This window comes from Epinephelus lanceolatus, chromosome 7 (assembly GCF_041903045.1).
Source record: "Epinephelus lanceolatus isolate andai-2023 chromosome 7, ASM4190304v1, whole genome shotgun sequence".
Lineage (NCBI taxonomy): Eukaryota > Metazoa > Chordata > Actinopteri > Perciformes > Serranidae > Epinephelus > Epinephelus lanceolatus.
Window position 1 is genome coordinate 25,085,828 of NC_135740.1, and position 20,129 is coordinate 25,105,956.

Genomic DNA, 20,129 nt, shown 5'->3' on the forward strand with positions numbered 1-20,129 from the left:
CATTTATGATTTGCAGGGTTTGCTTTATTGCATTTTAATGGAAAAAAATAAGTGCAAAGCTAAAGGGTTCAGTGCTTTAGAGACAGTCATACAGTATATTAACCATTGAATTACCAGGTGTCTTTACTGTCTTTTTTGTCAGTCTTAACTATGCTCGTACATATAGGAAAATATGACGTAAACTGGAATGATCTTCTATTTCAGGGTGTCGACCTCCATTTCAGCCAAAGATGGTGTTGTTCCAGCCCACATTGGCTGCATCCATGTCTACAAAGTTAATGTAAATCCTGAAATAAACACAAAGAGAAATAGGTTAATCAGATTGGAGCACGGTATGTGAGATACAGGAGTATTTAACTCAGCAAGTTTTGGTCACCATGTTAACTTTACTCATCAAATTATGTGCAGTAATAATAGTAAATCAATTTATATAGCAGTACAAATAGAAATACAAAACAAATAGATATACATATGTGTACAAATATGTACATGCATTCACACAAATAGGCACGTACATAAATACACCCATACTGTAAACACATGTGCTCTGTGCAAAAGCTTATGCACATATGCACAAAACACATATATTCATATACAGACACTTAACATATTCTACCTTACAGAAATCACCTCCTAAAAAAGGGTTTTTAAACTTTTTTAAAAAGTGAATACACAAGTGGATGATCGTATCATGACAGGAAGTGCATTCCAGAGTTTGGGAGCATACGGATCTGGTTGCTGTGTTTATTCATACCTGTCAGGAGAGATGCCCAGGTGTTTGTTGAGCAGTCCACACAGGAGTTTGGAGTATTGCTTGTTGTGAGCACCGCTGATCTTGCCAATACTGTGGAGGGAGCAAAGAGCACAGGGGTCTCCCTTTCCTCCAAACAGCATAATTTGGTCAGCGTTAATATGCACGGCAATGTACTGGAAGACAGAGACACAAAATGAGACAGTTTCAGCATCATCGGCTTGAAGGGTGTAGCAAGGATTTTATTACATAGTTAAGTCATGAGTCCAAATTCCCCCACTGCAACCCAACTCTGTAGACATTTCAAACAAGTTACCAAAATATCTGTTTGACTTACAATATTTTCTCTACATAATGACCTAAATGTTCTTTAATATCATTCTGGTGGAGAAATGTGGAACCTCTGTAACATATTTTAACTAATTTATTTCCCAGAAAACACCTTCAGTGGCAGCTACACCTGACTAAATACAGATATTAATATAAATATTTAAAGGTGTGCAGTCCAGATCAGCTTGTTGTGAACATCTTGCTAGTTGCACTGGTTAAACCATGGCCTATACTGTGATGAAGTGACATAGATCACTGATACCAACTTTAAATTTTGGTGGCAAAATATTTTTTTGTTATGAACATTCTGGAAGGATGTAGTATCCAGTACAGTTGCATGACATGACAAAAAGATTTAATATTAAACTGTGGGTTTGGTGAACTTACGCAGCAGATCAATCATCTACCAACTTTGCAAATAATAGTCTGGATTTTGTTTGCATAGTTGCACAAGAAGCTCGCCTTATTCATTCAGCAGAGGGTCATGTGATCTCTACTTTTAACTGCAGTTAAATGTGAATAGCAGGTGTTGGTTGCACTGCACTCTATGTAGAAGTTAAACCTATCAAGCTGATGCAGAAGAAATAAAGGCAGATAACCTGTTTCATTGTGAACCCCAGGTTAGTACAGGGTCTGCAAATGCGCCCCTGGCCTACCTACCTGTGCAGGTTTGCCCATGGCTTTGGCCAGCTCATCCGTAGCCTCGGACAACAGAGCCGTCGGTACATCACTTTTGGCCACGTTGGTGTTCACAATAAACATCGGCATGATTGCTCCTTTTTAGAGTCGTCTTTCTCCCCTTGTTGAACACACGGTGCCTCTCCAAGCTGCAGGTGCTGTGACTCTGCCCCAGGCGGAAGACTTCTTCTTCTCTTTTTTAATGCGTGCAGTCATGCGGAAAAAAAGACCACAGCGCCTCCTTCAGTCCTGGAAGACACCTCCGTTGACACACGCTAAACAGAACGACAGCCAAGTAGTAGCTAAGTATTTTTGTGTTATTATTTCCTTATTTTGTTCACACTTGCTCACAAATAACACCACATTTACAGTCTTGGAAATCTGGGGCGCATATGTGCTTTCCAGGGTGCGGCTGTTCTCGAGTGTAGGGTAATTACGGTACTGGGCATGCGCAGTGTTCTCAAGCATCATTAAGCAGTGCCGAAGGAGGAGGCGAGGGAGAGAAAGCAGTGGCAGGGAGAGAGAGGGCAGAAGTTGGATGGCGCTTTCCTTTGTCACCGTGTCTCCGTGCCTGTGATCATCGAGCGAGCCTATCTGCGATCCGTGAAATCACACCGTCTGTCGCCGTTTCACGTCCAAGCGACCCCGCCAGATTTCATCCAAGAAACGGTGCGTATACAGAGCTAAATTAGCCAGGCTGCTAACACGATCACTTTCCAGAAGGAGAGGTTGCTGCTCCTCTTCTCCTCAACGTAATTGTGTGTCGGTGTCATTACAAGTTTACTAACAAGCTAACCTGACGCAGGCTGTGTATTCAGTGTTAAATGATTCAAATAGAGCTGCTGTGTTGTCTTTAATTAAACGATGCAGAGGTGCATGTGTGTATCAGCTGTACTATATTATAAACAGTAGCTGCTAGCTAACCAATAAAGTTAATGTTCCTAACTGACATGTATTGTATATATTAAGTGGCTATGGCTGTGTATTAGATTGACACTGTGAAACTTTCTCAGTGGGAGCTAATGGTGATGACACGCTGCCTTGACAACACAAACTGTTATTGATCCACCATCAGGTCCGAACCTGTGGCCAAGATGATGGAGGAATCGGTGTCCACGTTTGAGACGCATCTGACGGCTGTCATGGACAGTCTGATCCGAGCCTCGGTGTGCGAGATCACCAAACTCTTCCAGGACATGGTGAACGACTACCTGGTGGAGCTGTCCCTCAACAGGAAGGAGAACGAGGCTCTCAAACAGCGGCTGAAGCTCACCGAGAACAAGCTGAGGACCGAGCGCAAGTACGGGATGGGCTGGGCTGCCAACCGCCGCAACGCCGGGCTGGCGGCAGCGGAGGAGGGAGGTGGAGGAGGAGGGCGGCAGAAACGAAAAGTTGAGGTGGCCCGTAAGTATTGAGGATGGCTTTTCCTCCCAAACAAGGAGGCATGCATCACCCTTAGTGTCATACATGTAATGCTGTACATCTGAATCTTCAGTGTGATTGTGTGTGTTAATGTGAGAAACAGGGATCTTGCTGTGCAGTCAGGGCTTATGTGAAGACGCACTTGTTTTGTTGGAAACCATCTGGCAAGAGCTGATCTCTCCCTCCCTCCTTCCTCTCTCCCTCCTCCCTTCCTCCTCCGCCTCCTCTTCATGTTCGCTCCCTCTGTCCTTCACCTCCCCCTCTCCTCTCTCTCTCTCTCTCCGCTGCATTCTGTCCCTCCCACTCCTCTGTGCTTCGGCACACTCTCTCCCTCCCTTCCTGCCGTGCTCCTCTCCCTCCCCCCCACCTCCTTCACTTCTCTCTGTCTCTCTCTCTCCAACTCTTCCTCCTCCCCTTCCCGCTCCTCTCTCCTTCACGCCCTCGCCTCCTTCCTCTCTCCCTGCCCCCACCTCCTCCTGCTCTGCTCTCTCCTTCATCACGTTGCACACACACACATGCACATACACACACTCCCCCTCCCTCACCTCCTCCTCCTCCACTCCACTCCTCTCCCGCTCCTCTCCACCGCCACCATAATTACATACTCCCTCTCCACTTCCACTTCTCCTCTCCCTGCTGTCTCTCTCTCTCTCCTCTTTTCACCTTCTCATCCTCACCCCTCCTCTTTCTCCTTCAACATGTCCTCCCTCTCCTCTTCCTCCTCCTCCTCTCCCCCTTGGCCCCCGCCAACTCCACTTCTCCCTGTCGTCTCTGCCGCTCTTGCTTTTCTCCTCCCTTTCACGTGTTTCTCTCTCCTTCCCGCTCTCTTGTCTGTCCTTCTACGCCCCCTCGCTCCATACTCGTTCATCATGCTCACTTCCTCCCCCTGCTCCCTTTCCTCTCTCCCTTCCCCCCAAAACCTCCTCTCTGCTCCTGTTTCGCTCTGTCTCTCCAACCCCTCCTCCTCCTCATCTCCCACTTCTCCACCCTCTTCTCTCCTTCATCTCTCTCTCCTGGCCTTGTAATCATCTCCTCCCACTTATCTCTCTCCCCCTCATATTTCATTCTCTCTCCTTCCTGTCTCCCCATGCACTCCCTCCTCACTTTCTCCTTCCTCTCTCACCTCCCTCCCACCCTTCCTTCGTCTTCCTCTCTTCTCCACAGGAGGCAAGTCAAAGAAGGGCCCAGCAGCAGCCTATGGCAAAGGCTGGCCTGGAGGTGTGTGGGAGGAAGGTGGAGGTGGAGGTGGCGGCAGCGGTGGTGGTGGAGGAGGAGGAGGAGGAGGAGGAGGAGGAAGTGCAGGAGCTGTGGGGATGGTAGCAGGAGCAGGAGGAAGAGGGGGGAAGGAGGCCAGGGAGATGTACCTCATCCAGTTCCCGGGAGATGAAGAGGATGAGGGAGGGATGGTGGAGGACGAGGAAGGGGAGGGCAGCCTCAGCGGTGAGGGGGAGGAGACGGCCAACATCAAAGAGGAGGTGAGGGAGACGGGCTTTCTCAGAGGAGGAGGAGGAGGAGGAGGAGTAGGAGGAGAAAGTGGCACAGCATCTCTGCACTGCTCAGCAGCTTCACACTGAACGCAAAAGAACATAGACAGTATAAAGAGAGATAACACAGAGAGAGTTGTGCCTGTGTTTTTTGGCCATCAAATCACTGCAGAGATGTGGTGGATGAAGGGAGCGCTATTGATTTGATATTTAGCTTCCAGAGGAGCCCGTTGAGGAGGGCCCTCCACATCTCAAGTGTGGCAAGCTTTTAGGTGGAAATACTACTGGAAGAGGCGAAAAGCTGTTTGCTATTTCACCACATGACCAAGTGGCAGAGCGCAGATCCACTCCTCACTTGTCGTTTGCATTTGAATATTCAGATCATGCAGAATGTGTTATTAGCCTTGCTGTGAAGTCATTACAATGTGCTTTTGATGGCTGATAAAAATGGCTTTACATAAATATAACCAATCATATAGCTTTATAGACCTTGCCACTGGAATTGCATTGCTAGGCAACAGCTTGGGTCCATGTTTACTTCCTGTCAGCTGATGTCATTTACATACACAGCGAAACATTCCAACAGGAAATACAAATGGTTTTGTTTTGTTTTCAGCTTTTTCGGTCTCACATGTTTGATACAAAATATATTAATAAATCAGTCTAAGTAGGGCCAATTTAGGGCGTGTGTCCACATAGTGTTTCTGCAGGGTGCTGGGGAGTGCTTCATCCCACAGCTTAATTTTTAAAAATCAGGTCAGAATCACAGGGCTGTTCTGTCTCTGTTGTGACAGTTTTTGTCAGACATATCATATAGCTCAGATAGACACAGCCGGAACAAGCTCCTCCCTCTGTTTTGGTTACCAGGGAGACGAGCCCTGGAAAAGGAGCAACAGTGACGACACCGGCGCCTTTCTGAAAAGTTAAGAGATATTCAACTAGAAGTGCTCGGAGCGGCTGCACAAAAAAGGAAAATTGCTCTGAAAAAAGACGCTGGGTGCAGCGCCTAGAGGGGCTGCATACACTCGTCTCATTGGGAACAATTTAAAAAAAAAAAGATGATTGCGTTCTTGCTCTCAGAAAAAACTGTGGACACATGCTCTTAGAGTGTTTATGCCGTCAAGTTTGAAACAGTCTCTTCCCAGTTGCGTTGTAAATATGACTTTGTATGGTAGCGTCAGAACATATAGCTATGATGAGTGTTATATGTACATTACCAAACCATTTTGAAAAAGGCATTTACAAATGAAGGAATACATATCATAGTCTACCTGGTTTGAGGTACTCACTCAAGTTAGTATGTTCTCTCTTGTTCCCAACGCAGTTTGCACAAACAGAGGGCTATCAACCTGCCTCTCTCCGACTAATCAAGGAGGCTTTGAAGATGGACCCGCCCAACCAGAACTTCCACCCCGGCTCCAGAGCCCAAAGCGAAGGTAATGAGCCCAGGACACACTGATTGAAGGAGGGGAAGTTAGTGAAATGTTTGGAGACCAATAGAAAGAAAGTGTAACTGATTACTTTCCCTCCCCCTCTGTTTGTCTCTACTCAGGAGATATGTCAGATCATCCACCAACCCTTCATTCAGGGGATAGAGAGGACGAGGACTGGGAGGTGGGTTCATCAGAGCCGTCGCAGGGGGGCATGACCATGGATGAGCTGAGGGGTCTGGAGTCCGCACTGAGGGCTGAAAGAGGGCGTGAAAAGGCTGCCATGACGGCGCCTCATCCTGTCAGTCCTGGCTCAGTAGTGGTGCGAGGCAGCGAGAGCAGCCTGGCCCCCAAGTACATTGGTCTTGATGGAATGGAGCAGGACGAAGAGCTGGAGCCACCCACCCTGCAGAGAGAGGAGCAGATAGGACAGGGCAGGTTGAAGGACACAGTGAGGGCCGGAGTGGAGCTGAGGTTAGGCTGGTCGAAGAAGTTGAGGGAGGGCGACTCGGCTGCGGGCATGACTGGAGAGGATGTGGTGGAGCAGGGAGAGTCGGAGCACCTACCCCACCTGTCTGCTCCGGGGAGTGTCGGGGAGAGTGGAGGGGAAGAGGAGGGTGGTGGGGACCTGCTCCACTTCTGCCCACAGTGTGGAGGAGGCTTCACCTCAGAGGCTGAGCTGGAGGAGCACCCCTGTCCACTCGGAGGCTCTCATTTACAGGGCAGCGAGGAGGATGGTCTTTTCCCTTGTGCCCACTGCGGCAACACGTTCAGCCACGCCTGGGCTCTTAAGAACCACGAGTGCGCCTGTGCCGCTGAACGGCCGCACTGCTGCGAGATCTGTGGGAAACGCTTCACGCACTCGCGCTCACTTGAACGGCATCACCTGGTGCACACAGGCGAGAGGCCGCACCGGTGCCCTCAGTGCGGACGCAGCTTCAGTCGCCTGGGCAATTTGGAACGGCACCAGCGGATTCACACAGGCGAACGCCCATACGGGTGTGATGCGTGTGGAAAGCGTTTCAGTCGCGTGGAGTACTTGAAGAGACACCAACTCATACACAACAGTGAAAAGGCGACACTCCAGTGCTCCAACTGTGGAAGCGGCTTCAGTGACATGGAGCAACTGAAAAACCACCAGTGTTTTTAGAGCACATCCTTCAAATCTCTGATCGAACTGGAAAGAAAAAGCAGGTTTTTAATTGAATGTGGCAGAATTCAGGGGATGAATGTGAGTGGAGGATGCTCATTTTATTTTCAGTGACTTTGGAGTTGCCTTTCTTATATGCTTTGACAGGATGAAGAAGTTAAATTAAGTTAAAGACAAGGAACAGGTACATGTGTGGAAGATTATTGTTGAATAAAAACAAAGAAGGTAAATGTCCAAAGTTGACAGGAAGACAGTTGTACATGGTGTTTCTCTGTGAGGGGAGGAATAAAATCAATCTCAAATGTTCTTCAGCCATATTAATTTGAAGTGTTCTCATTTGTATGTACAAAGCTTGTACTTATTTATGATCAATAAATTGTACATTCTTTTGCCTTTATATCAATAAGTCACTCATGTTGCAGCCGATGCCCTTGTTTTTTGCTGATACAATATAATTGTCAACTTGGTATTTTGTATGTTTGTGTTTTGGTCATATTAAGAAATAAATATTTCTATTCATCAGAAGGCTCATTACCAATTTCAGTGTTGGTTTATTGTTTAAAATCACAACATGACATTGATAAAAGAGGGAAGAAAAAGAATTTTGCAAGATCATAATCATCAGAAATATTAATTTCCAGCCATTATGAGACAAGACAACATTATAATTAAACACTCATATAGTAGCTAAAGCATGAGGGAGTCATTCTAAAGGGACAGTTCACCCCAAAATTAAACACAAATTTTCTTCTATTTATCAGTCTAGGTTGTTTTGGTGTGAGCTGCAAAGTGTTGGAGATATCAGCAGTAGAGATGTCTGCCATCTCAAATATAATGGAACTAAATGGCATTCAGTTTGCGGAGCTTATAGTGACAAAACAATATATTTGAAAAACTCAACAGCAATGTTTTTTCCAGAATTAGAATCAGAGTAAGAAATACTTTATTGATCCTCAGGGGGAAATTGTGTAACCATGACCCGATTATGCAAGATAATCATTAGACCTTGATATGAGCAGTTACCAAACTACACCCACCAACTTTATCACTGCGTAGAACAAAGCGTGCATCTACTGCTTGCTCACCCAGCAACACTGAGCTAGCTAGTGTTACAGCTCAGCTGAGGAGGAGCCATTGTGAGCACGAGCCTCTTGTCCATGAGTAGATGCACGCTTCCTTCTGCGTAGTGATACAGTTGGCAGGTGTTGTGTGGTAAAGTAAAGAGTTCCTACATGAAACTGTTCACAACAAGGTCTGTGGATTATCTTGAGTAACCAGGTCATGATTTCTGGAAAGAGACATTGCTGTTACGATTTTAAATTGCTTTTTCTTTTTTGGCACCTTGAGCACCACAAACTGAGCGCCATCTAGTTCCATTATAATCCAGAGAAGGCAGACATCTCTACGGCTGATATCTCCAACATTCAGCAGCTGACACCAAAACTGTCCAGACTGATACATAGCACTGCAAGTAAGAGGGAAAGTATGAATTTTTGGTGTCCCTTTAAGACACTGAGTAGACACTACCTCAGAAGAACCCTGGCTATGATGGATGAACTGTGTGCAGGTAAGTTAACTAGAGCGTCTCACCCACACTGCCCTTTAAACAGACTGATTGGCATTTTCAGCCTTGTTTGCAAAATGCCCTCCAGGGTCTCTAAAGACATCCGCCTCACATCATAGCCCCTCACTGAGGCCTTCGCCTTGACATCAACCGGCACAATCTCCTCTCCACTGTTGCGGTCATTTCTTCCCACTACAGCGTATGTGGGGAAAAAGAGCCTCACAGACTCAGGGAGGTCAGATCTGTAGGATGGGCAGCAGTAGGCAGACCACATATACTCGGGAACAGACACCCTGTTATTGATCCAGCGGGGCCCAGACTCATAAGGCATGGCTCCGGTGATCACATACATGGACCCGTTGCAGAAGGCCTTGAATTTTCTCAACACCTCATTCTCCAGATGACTCCAGGGGCCTGAGTTGGAGCCTTTCTGCTGAGGGACAATGTTTGTCAGGGTGAAGGTGGCCTCTCGGTCCTCTTTTGTCTTCTGGTGTAAGCTGGGGTTGAGATGGCCCTTGGTGAACTTGGAGTTCTTGTAGTCGTCAAGCACCGCCTGGCTCTCAATCACGTTCTGGTCCACGGGGTAATGGAACTGTTGCATCTCTGGGCTGGCACGGGAAAATGCCAACTTGATGACAAAGACAGAGAAGGACATGTCACCGTTTAGAAGCTACAAATGAGTGTTTTGCTGCTTATTGATCCCTTAATACTGCTTGAGTTGAACAGTAATGTGAGTCTGTGTACTTGGGTGTGACTTATTCATTAAGTCTAAAAAAGAAAAATGGAAACAGAACTAATGAAATTTCCACCTTCCTTTCTAAGTAATCTAACAAGAGGAGAAAAAAAAGGTGTAAAAACATTTTTGTATTAACACTTTGAGATAGGCTGCCTCTACTTCTGCTTGAAGGTTACGTTAAACAGTACATTTGTGCAAGTCATACGTCGACCACAATGACACTCTGAGTATGGGAAGTGCTAGTACTCTTTTTCACATTTACCATCATCGTCTTACAACCCCAGAATAAATTCCCATTAGATCTACAAGCAAATGAAGCATTTTCATGTGTCTGTGAGATCTTCCATTTCCAATTTATGAAGACAAACTTAACTCTTAAACACTCTTGACACAGTCCCACACAGTGTTATTCTCACCTGTGGTTCATACTTCCATGATGAAATGGGCCGTTTGCCATCTGCAGGACTGAGTATGTACGCAGAGTACAAAGGTGCACGATGCTGACGGTGATACAAACTGGCAAAGTGGTACTGGTTTTTGTAGCGCTGGCATATTGGCTGGTATCCTGCTGCACTGATACCTGTCGGAGGAGTTCCTTTATAAAAGAAACGGTGGCACTTGGAGAAGCTGTTGCCAATCTCTCCAAAGACCATGTCACCAAAACAGGATAGGAGCAGAAACACAGCTCCTGCTGATAATTGCAGCATCTTCCTTTGAGACATCCTGCACAACAGAGCAGAAACCACCGTACCTGTGCTGGAGAAAGAGATGCTTATTAGTTCACAGAGAACACACACTTTATTCCTGATACCCTCTCAAACCCAAACTTACTACAGTTTCTTCTTCCAAGCTGAATAGCAAGATGTATTTATTTGCAGAGTAGCTCAAACACAGACCAGAAACCTCTTGGCAGCTCTTCAGTTAAAAAGCCTCTAAGGTTGGTAGGACACTGTCAGCATCAGCCCACAAACCACCATGTGAACAATGTCACAATTCATCACTCACTTCCTCACTTGCTTCAGGGATGTCACACTAGTTACCCACTTTTAAAAATGTAACAAGTAATATAATCATTTTGATAACTTTTTCAATAACTTGCAAATCAACAGAATGAATGTTATATTCTGCATAACATTTTACTGATATACTTTGGAAGGCGAAGCTTTCGATTTACTCGTCCATCCATGTCCCAACCCTCACCTCTGGTCATGAGCTCTGGGTAGTGACCGAAATGTATCGCGGATACAAGCAGCCGAAATGAGTTTCCTTCGTGGGGTGGCTGGGCTCAGCCTTAGAGATAGGTTAAGGAGCTAGGACATCCAGAGGGAGCTCGGAGTAGAGCTACTGCTCCTTCACTTCGAAAGGGGTGAGTTGAGGTGGTTCGGGCATCTGATCAGTATCCTCCATGGCGCCTCTTGCTGGAGATGTTTCAGGCACGTCCCATTGGTAGGAGGCCCCGGGGCAGACCCAGAACACAGTGGAGGGATTACATATCTCATCTGGCCTGGGAATGCCTCGGGGTCCCCCAGGAGGAGCTGGAAAGCGTTTCTAGGGAGAGGGACGTCAGGGGTGTTTTGCTCGGCCTGCTGCCCCTGCGACCCAGCTGCGGATAAGCGGATGATGGATGTATGGATGTAATTTAAATTACATATATTTTTTCAGTAACTGCAACTGGTTACAGTTACCTGTATTTTGTTTACATGTAACTACAGTAGTTACACATAACTATGTAAACCCCAACACTGACCTCTATCACCACCACTGCCATCCATCTTGCCAACAAAACAGTAGTGACTGTAGAGGCAAGTAAATACTCCCACTGTGTGCACAGGATAAATGATTGGGACATTTTATAATTGATATGGCTGTCTAAGAATGTAACTGCCTCTAATTGCATATTTGATTTTTGCAGGGAACACAGAGAAGTGAGGAATCATGGTAAGTCAATATGTGTGTCAGAATGTTTAATCAGTCAAATTAGTGCCTGTGAAGTGCTCATCACAACAAGTGTCCACCAAAACTGTATTAACATCATTGAAATTGCCACAAAAACATCTAAAAGGACACCAAATTGTTCTTCTAATCAAAACCCAAAAGCCACCAAATCATCATAAGGCTCTTACTAAATACAACAAAGAAACAGTACAGGAGAACATAATACCACTCCTCTCTGTTATAATATGAAGCTACAGCCAGCAGCTGGTTAGCTTAACATAGAGACTGGAAGCAGAGGGGAAACAGCCAGCCTGGCTCTGTTGAAAGGCAACAAAGTCCACCTAATAGCACCTCTAAAGCTGCCTCATAAATGTGTTTCATAAATTTTGTTTAAAAAAAAATTTCATACAAAAGCAGAAGTGTAAACGCAACAACTCATGGTTTTATGTGCACAATTTTTTTGGCCTGCAACTTTGTGGAGGCTTGTTGTCATCATGAGGTTAACAGGCAATCAGCAAAGATGCCAGCAAGTCTCTGCTACGTTTTTACAAACGGAAATTTGTACAGATTAAAAGCTAATTATAGGCTTACATGCTAATTAATTAGTTTTAAAGAGGCTGGTAGGCAGATTTTGATATCGTTGGACAGAGCCAGACTAACTGGGCTATGCTTATCTAAGCTCAAGGGACTGTTTTCTACTTATCAGAGGAGGGGTTGGCTGGGGTGGAATTTTATATTGTTTTATTTTGACTCTCCAGGAAGCTACAAATATTTTTCCTTGAGCATCCCTGAGTGACTGGCAGAAAATGCATGACCTTCCCTCCACCATAAATTAGTCATTAGATTTTCAAAACTTTCCCTTTGACGTTTGAAAGTTAAAAGTTGAAGACAAAAATTTAAAGTTGAAAATTTTTCACTCACTTGCATTCTGGTTATATAGAGCAAATGGTCTATTGTTGGCCAAATTTTAAATGAGACGTAGATTTGGGTATGTTTTTTTTCTGACATATGATGTGTCCAAGGACTGTCAGGAATTTGAAAATCTAATGATAATTTCAATATTTACAGTTTCCAGCTACAATAAATGGTTTAATTTTGGCGATTTTTAAAGAGAGCATAGCTTCCAATCCTGCGCGGGTGGGTTTGGAAAGCATGTTTTCTTCAAAAATCTGCAATGTAATAAAAACAAAATACAACCATTTAAATTTTTTTGCCCCTCCCTAAGCCAAAATAAAATATAAGATAAGACATAACACCCTCACAAGTGCTTAAAAAATTATTTGACGTGTCTCCCCCTTTTTGCACGACTTTTTGCAAATTATTTTGGGGACGATGCACAACTGAAACATCAGCTGACATGATAAGTCATTTAAACTGGGTCCTGCTTGAGGCCCTCCTCGTCTAGAAAAGGGTCCTTGTGTCAAGTTGAGATTCAAGAACTGATTTTTTCTCAGTTTTTTGCTTAAATGTAACATATTCCTGAATGTATTTATCTAAATTACACAGCCAACCTGGAACCACTTAGTTTTCCAGCACAGAAAAACTTTACATTGCACAGACAGAGGGATAAACCGGCAAGGAGGAACAGGTGCCTATTCATTTGCTCTGCTTCGGGCTCCCCAACAGGTTGATCCAGCCATACAAGGTAGGGTAGTTGTTAACGTACACGTGTAATAATTAACTAATTAAAAAAACAACCAGACAAAGACACACTCAGCACTCCAGGTGGCACCAGGGGGACATTTGCCTAGGGTGCCGAATGTGCTAGGTCCTGCACTGCGTTGTGCTGTTCACTTTATGCATGAACAAAATGTGAAATGTGCAACCATTATTTGGAGGTGTTTGCATTTGAGTGAACAAACTTAGTGTTTATTTACAATTAAATAAACACGTTCTTTTTCTTAAGAAGGCTCTCATCTTCACCATTTCCATTTTGTTTTATTGGTAAAATCATGTTACAAGATGACACTGACAAGAGGGGAAAACTATTTATTTTACAAAACTCTAATTATAAAAAAAATGTTTTCAGCAACATATCTGTGTCCTGATTAATCACACACTCATTAAGGAATTAAACATGAAAAGATGTGCTGTACATGGTGATTACTGAGTGCACACCCATAGCAGTTAATATTTGATTTCAAGAAGGAACTTAAGCTTTTCACCTTCGCTACTGACACCGCCCATGAAACAGACTGATGGGCATGGCCAGCCTTTGTGTCAGGATGCCCTCCAGAGTCTCTAAAGACATCTGCCTCACATCATAACCCCTCACCGAGGCCTTCGCCTTGACATCAACCGGCACAATCTCCTCTCCACTGTTGCGGTCATTTCTTCCCACTGCAGCGTATGTGGGGAAAAGGGGCTTCACAGACTCATGAAGGTCAGCTCTGTAGTATGGGCAGCAGTAGGCAGACCACATGTACTCGGGAACAGACACCCTGTTTTTGATCCAGTGGTATTCAGACTCATAAGGCATGGCTCCGGTGATCACATACATAGACCCGTTGCAGAAGGCCTTGAATCTTCTCAACACCTCATTCTCCAGATCACTCCAGGGGCCTGAGTTGGAGCCTTTCTGCTGAGGGACAATGTTTGTCAGGGTGAAGGTGGCCTCTCGGTCCTCTTTTGTCTTCTGGTGTAAGCTGGGGTTGAGATGGCCTTTGGTGAACGTGGAGTTCTTGTAGTCGTCGATCACCGCCTGGCTCTCAATCACGTTCTGGTCCACAGGGTAATGGAACTGTTGCATCTCTGGGCTGGCACGGGAAAACGGCAACTTGACGACAAAGACAGAGAAGGACATGTCACCGTTTAGAAGCTACAAATGAGTGTTTTGCTGCTTATTGATCCCTTAATACTGCTTGAGTTGAACAGTAATGTGAGTCTGTGTACTTGGGTGTGACTTATTCATTAAGTCTAAAAAAGAAAAATGGAAATGAAACTAATGAAATTTCCGCCTCCCTTTTCCTAGTTATCTGACCAGAGGAAAAAAAATGTATGACAGCATTTTTGTATTTGCACTTTGAGATAGGCTGCTTCTACTTTAGGGTAATGGTAAAAACTTTATTTCAGGCTGAAGCAGGGTAGTTATACACACCTCATACAGATGCAAGACTATTAGAAAACAGTGTGAATGTTACTCAGACAGCGTGTCAGTTTACACTTGTTACATTCTGTCTTTTCAAAGGTTTCACAAGAAACTGACACTATCTACTCTTAACATGAAGTCTTTTTCAAAATAAACTTACAACATAGGCAAAATTCTTCATTTTTCAATTGATTTTCTTAAATTTAGTCTTTTTAACAAAAGCATGTGGTTAGGTTAAGAAAAAAACATGTCATGGTTTGGCCTAAATTCACATGGGGACCAAACAGCGGGCTCCCGTAGAAGTGTGGAGTTTGTTTGACCCATCCACCTCGCTCTTTAGTTGCCATTACAAACTGCTACCACTGACTGACATTGGTAATTGACAACTTGGGATGTTAACCCCTGCTGCTAAATCTGATGTGCCTGGTGCGTATGATATGGCTGCAAAAGGTGCCTCTGTGAAATGGTCTCTAATGCTGGAATTACTGATAAAGCGACACCTTCTGTCACATCGTCTCTTATTGCCTTAAAACATAAACACAAATTTAGTTACTTAGACAGTACAGTAATTACAGTACAGTAATTCACTGAACAAAGGAAATGATGCTTTGTTGTAGAAAAACCATAACCAGAACAAGCTTTTCTTTACTCTGCCATTATTGGAGCTATTTTTTCCTTCTAATCTATATAATCAGTGGACACTAGGGGCGTAAACATAGACAGTGCAGACGGTGTGCTTGCACTGGGGCCTGTGAGGTGCAGGGGACCTTAGAGAGAGTGAGCCCCCAGTGACTTGTTGAGCAGAGAATGGGCCCTTATGAGAGAGACTGTCACCTTGGAAACATGCCTATGTTAAAAGATGAACTCTCATTTAAAATGATGCTTTTGCTGAATATGGCCTCGAAAAAGGCAAGCCCATCATCCCTCTTGTTTTTTTGTTTGTTTTTGGTAAAATAGTCAGTACCATCTATAAAAAAATCATATGCTTATTCTACATAAACTATAAATATACTATTAAAATTATTAAATTAAATGAATAATTTCTTATTTTCTTTAGAAATGTGATATACAGATATGAAATCATGATTGCTCTAAAATGTGTGTTGACATTGTCCAGTGTCATGCCTCTGTTTGATAATGTGACCAGATGATACGTGCATAATAGCATACACTGGGGCCCATCGTAACTACATTACGCCACTGGTGTACGCTTGGTTTATTGGGTACATCTATTTAAAACTAATGCAGCCTACCACACAGCAGCCCAGCAATAAATCATTCTTTCATCAAGATTGTAACAATAAAGTTAAAACTTTTTTTCACAAGGTGTTTATTACACTTTAGGATAATTTTAGATGATGTCGTTTGTGGTGCTGTTGACCTGTGTTGCATTATACAGAGGTGTGTTTCTGATATTTAACCCACTCCCATTGATATAAATGGGTTGGACAAAATAATACTAAATATAATATAATAAACCAGCAACTGGGTGTATAGTCTGAGCATATCTTAACACATTATATCAAACACAGTAATGCTCAATAGACTCCAGCTTTAAAGATAGTGGTCTCTCTTAGATACCACACACTGTTTTACTTACCTGTGGTTCATACATCCAAGTCTTTCTGGGTCGTTTGCCATCTGCAGGGCCGAGTATGTACGCAGAGTACAATGGTACACGCTGTTGACGGTGATACAAACTGGCAAAGTGGTACTGGTTTTTGTAGCGCTGGCATATTGGCTGGTATCCTGTTGCATTGATGCCCCTCGGTGGAGTTCTATTATAGAAGAAGTCGAGGCACTGAGAGAAGTCGTCACTGATCTCCCCAAGGACCAGGCCACCAAACCAGGGGAGGAGAAGAAGCAGGGCTCCTGTGGATGTTTGCAGCATCTTCCTTTGAGACATCTTGCACAAAAGGGCAGCAGGTCATTTGTTGACAGACTTCCTCTCAGACAAAGCTCCAGAGTTAGATAAAACCTATATTTCCTTTGTGTCCATTCAGTGTCACCGAGGTTTCCTCTTATATACCCTGACAGCAGGAACCCTGTGGGTGAGAGTAAACCACCCCCCAACCCTATCAAACTTCCCCTGTTAACAGGCAGTCAGGCTGCCTTTTGGGAAACAATGGGTCTGCTTATCCTTTTTTCATTAGTCAGCTGAGGTGGAGGCCATTTTGTTTCAAGTCTTCAGTCACATGTTAGTAAGGTGGGGAAAGAGAAGACGTGCTCTAAAACTTGAGCTAAACCTCAACGCTGACCTTATTTGATTTTGATTAGAATATCTCATATCTACCATCCTACATGCTATTTAAATGCTGCAGGAACTGACAGTGCAGTTTCTGCTTGCTCACTGTTGTAGATGTAGATGTTGTTGTTGTCTCGCAGACATCCCCTCCAGGACCAGATTTTTATAGCTGCAGGGACTACAGGCCTCTTGAGGTGCTGCAGCATTTCCCTGCAGAGCGCCTGTCCCCAGCTTTCTCACATTTTGTCTAAAATAATGAAACATCTTGAAGTGTGGAAAAGCCACGACTACCTTGCATGATGCAGAGCTCCGTATGGATCGCAGTGAGCTGCTTGTGATGCTAACACATACTTTTATTCTTGCATTTATACATCCCAAACTACCTCTGGGAGTTGTTTTGATGCATCCTCGGATGTTTACTGGCAATAATCTGCTGATTGATATCATCTCACCAACACACTCCACTGAGCAAGTCAGCAAGTTTCGTTTTCTGTCTCCAGTTTCTGTGTGGTCTTGTGTTTCTACTGTCATCAAAACTTCCCTCATTGAACCAGAAATATTTTCCAGAACATAAACGCTCCATATAGTACTTCCATTATTTCTTAACTTACTTTACCAAAAGTCTGTACTGTCTTTATTTTGTTATGTGCTTTATCTGTTTGTGGGAAAATCCCCAGTTTCAGTCATTCTGCTCCAATTTGCCCAAAAATGATATTTTTATTGTATTAAGAAATTGTAGAAATGATGTAAAAATGGGGGAAACCAGAGTGATGATTACTGCAAACAGGGCTGCCAATAGGGTGGGGGCATGCAGGCCAGCAATAATCATGGTTATCCTAAAAGAAAAAAAAAAAAGCGATATTGATGACCACATTTTATTCAGATATTGAAATTATTCAAAATATTCACCATTATTTATTTAAAAAAAAAAAACAAATACTGTACTTATTGCTGCTCTAGTAAAATGTAGCCAATTTTGATCATGAAATCTCCTCAAAACTCCTGAGTCAGGTTTTTTTTGTACACAACTATTGCCAATAAAAAAATTGCAATAGCTGCAGGTGGGGGCATGAGAAACTTATTGATCTTAACTAGGAGAAAGAGCACCATCGTGAGTATGAGTATGTAAATACATGGATATGAGTAAAGCAGATTTTGGGAGAGCTTTTTCATTGGACCATTTCAGACATTGCTGTGGGTGAGTCTGACTACAAATAAAAGCCCAGAAGTAGATTTGGGACCAGAATGTACATAGGGGTGGAGTGAAACTATACCGAAAGTACTGATACTACGATTTTATGTCTTATTTTGAGTATGGATAAGAGTGTGAAAAGGAATAATACAAAAAAGTATTTATGTCATGTCAGATCATGCTCTGGGCTCATGAACACACTTTTTTTTGTCATTTTCAGATTAAATATTCACTCGAAAGGAAGACACAGGAAGAACACATCCCCTTCCCCACTGAAAAATGATATATTTATTTCCATTTGTGATTTGTAAAGGTTCTCTTACGGCTAGAAATCAGAAATGTTGCTCCTTTTAATACACCCTGCCAGGACGAACGGTGATTTCCTGGACACACACATTTATAAATTCATCGCTGTAATATTACTTGGATTAGTTGAGATTTAACAATTTAAACTGTTTAACTTTCTTCTGTAGATGTTAATCACATTATCTAACAGTATATGTGACAATTCATGGACATATCCACATATTCTCAGTATAATTCTAGCTGAACTTGAATTATTCGCTCAACCTACGCTGCATAGGACAAGTGAGTAGCTCAAGTTCAACTCAGTTATACTGTATAGTTAAACATCTGAAGACAAAGCAAACCAGCTGAATCAACTAATAAGCTGTTGAAATGTTACAACTACTGCAGGTGGACTATCCAAATAAAGTTTTACCAATTCATAGCATAAAACACTGCCTTGGCGTTTAAGTTGTGATTAATACCTGAACATTTGGTCGTATTTCTTGCCAGAGGAGAAACTCCAGGGACAAACTGAGCTCTGTATGAATATTTAATTTGATCTTTGAGATGTGGCAGGTTTATTGAGGCCATCTAGTGAGCACTCAGGGACATGACAATTGGCAGCAGGGACAGGGACACAAATGCTGTGGCCTAATGGTAAGGTCAGTGAAACTAGTTGAACTATGAGCAATAATATTTACTGTCACTGGTGATGAGTTGTAACCTGTAGATGGCCTGGAATTACCATAGTTTCAGTTTCCACACGCAGGAGAACTGCTGACCACACGGAAAGCACATGAGATCAGATGTTTGACTGTTTATCATAACAAAGACTTTAGCTACCTGTTTGATAGTGATAGGAAAAATAAACCCTTCAAACAAAGACAGGATTGACGTCTGCATGTAGAAAACACTTTTATGACCCCTGGTGCACAAAAAAGCTGCCTGTTAGATAACTATCTCTTTTTATATTATCTTGCTTGCAAGAGAAAATGGAGTATGACAGAAATTCTAATAAAAGACCCTCCCTCAGATGCAGCAAAAAAAAAAAAAAAAAAGACAATACTTCTAACCTCTCCCAATAATAGTCATACATCCCTCCACTTGCTGACTTACTCTGTGTCAGCTTGTTTCTCTTCTTCTTTGTTTTGTGTTGACTGACTCAGCGGCTGTAGGGTGTGTTTGACTCATTTACCTGTTGAAATAAAGTTGTACACTACAGCTTCACTCTGAAGCACAAGTAATGAGTGAGTTGGGTCAGCTAGAGAACAGTTAGCTGCACCGCAGTAAGTAGTTATGAGTAAATATTTAACTATTTACACTTATAATATCTGTGTAAAGAACTAGCTTGTGCAACCTGTTTTAAGTTAATGATGCCTGAACGACCATTTCGCAGCTTCTATTGCAACCGGCTTTTGAATTTGAACCCTGTTTTCCACAGTTTTAAATACTGTAGGGATTTAAAACATATAGGGAGAAAAAAAATTAATCATGTGCTCATACATGAACACAGAGGCTGGACAGCCAGTGCAAGCCAATCTAAGCTGTTAAACAGTTTGTCAAACAACTGTCTTTACTCTCAGAGAGAAGACAGGTATAACCCCATTTACAAAAAAGTTGGGACGCTAGGTAAAATGGTAATAAAAACAGAATGCAATGATTTGTAAATCTTCTTTGACCTTTATTTAATTGAAACTGTTAATTAAATAATGTTTGACACATTAGTACACAGATTAATTGTCAATATTAGAGACCCAACTTCCTGTCCCAACTTTTTTTAAATGTCTTGAAGGCATCAAATCCATAATGAGTGTAGATTTACATAAAACAACAAAA

The 20,129-nt window shown here is 43.1% G+C and overlaps 4 protein-coding genes across 4 annotated transcripts; 1 reads left to right on the top strand and 3 right to left on the bottom strand.

Annotated features, from left to right (window-relative positions):
- Positions 1-2: 2 nt before the first annotated feature.
- mif (macrophage migration inhibitory factor) lies at positions 3-1,956 on the bottom strand. The gene is made up of 3 exons (XM_033632805.2): positions 1,742-1,956; positions 755-927; positions 3-287 (listed from the first exon to the last, which is right to left on the bottom strand). The coding sequence occupies exons 1-3, from the start codon at positions 1,847-1,849 to the stop codon at positions 221-223; spliced, it is 348 nt and encodes a 115-aa protein (XP_033488696.1). The 5' UTR covers positions 1,850-1,956; the 3' UTR covers positions 3-220.
- Positions 1,957-2,215: 259 nt separating this feature from the next.
- LOC117260548 (uncharacterized) lies at positions 2,216-7,779 on the top strand. Its single transcript, XM_033632516.2, has 5 exons — positions 2,216-2,428; positions 2,835-3,163; positions 4,346-4,656; positions 5,990-6,101; positions 6,218-7,779. The coding sequence occupies exons 2-5, from the start codon at positions 2,854-2,856 to the stop codon at positions 7,243-7,245; spliced, it is 1,761 nt and encodes a 586-aa protein (XP_033488407.2). The 5' UTR covers positions 2,216-2,428; positions 2,835-2,853; the 3' UTR covers positions 7,246-7,779.
- A 7-nt stretch (positions 7,780-7,786) lies between these two features.
- LOC117260842 (endonuclease domain-containing 1 protein-like) lies at positions 7,787-10,503 on the bottom strand. The gene is made up of 3 exons (XM_033632948.2): positions 10,377-10,503; positions 9,962-10,301; positions 7,787-9,437 (listed from the first exon to the last, which is right to left on the bottom strand). Exons 2-3 carry the CDS (start codon positions 10,265-10,267, stop codon positions 8,832-8,834), a joined length of 912 nt encoding a protein of 303 aa, XP_033488839.2. The 5' UTR covers positions 10,268-10,301; positions 10,377-10,503; the 3' UTR covers positions 7,787-8,831.
- A 2,950-nt stretch (positions 10,504-13,453) lies between these two features.
- Positions 13,454-16,642, bottom strand: LOC117261468 (endonuclease domain-containing 1 protein-like). The gene is made up of 2 exons (XM_033633873.2): positions 16,169-16,642; positions 13,454-14,256 (listed from the first exon to the last, which is right to left on the bottom strand). Exons 1-2 carry the CDS (start codon positions 16,472-16,474, stop codon positions 13,651-13,653), a joined length of 912 nt encoding a protein of 303 aa, XP_033489764.1. The 5' UTR covers positions 16,475-16,642; the 3' UTR covers positions 13,454-13,650.
- Between the last annotated feature and the right edge of the window lie 3,487 nt (positions 16,643-20,129).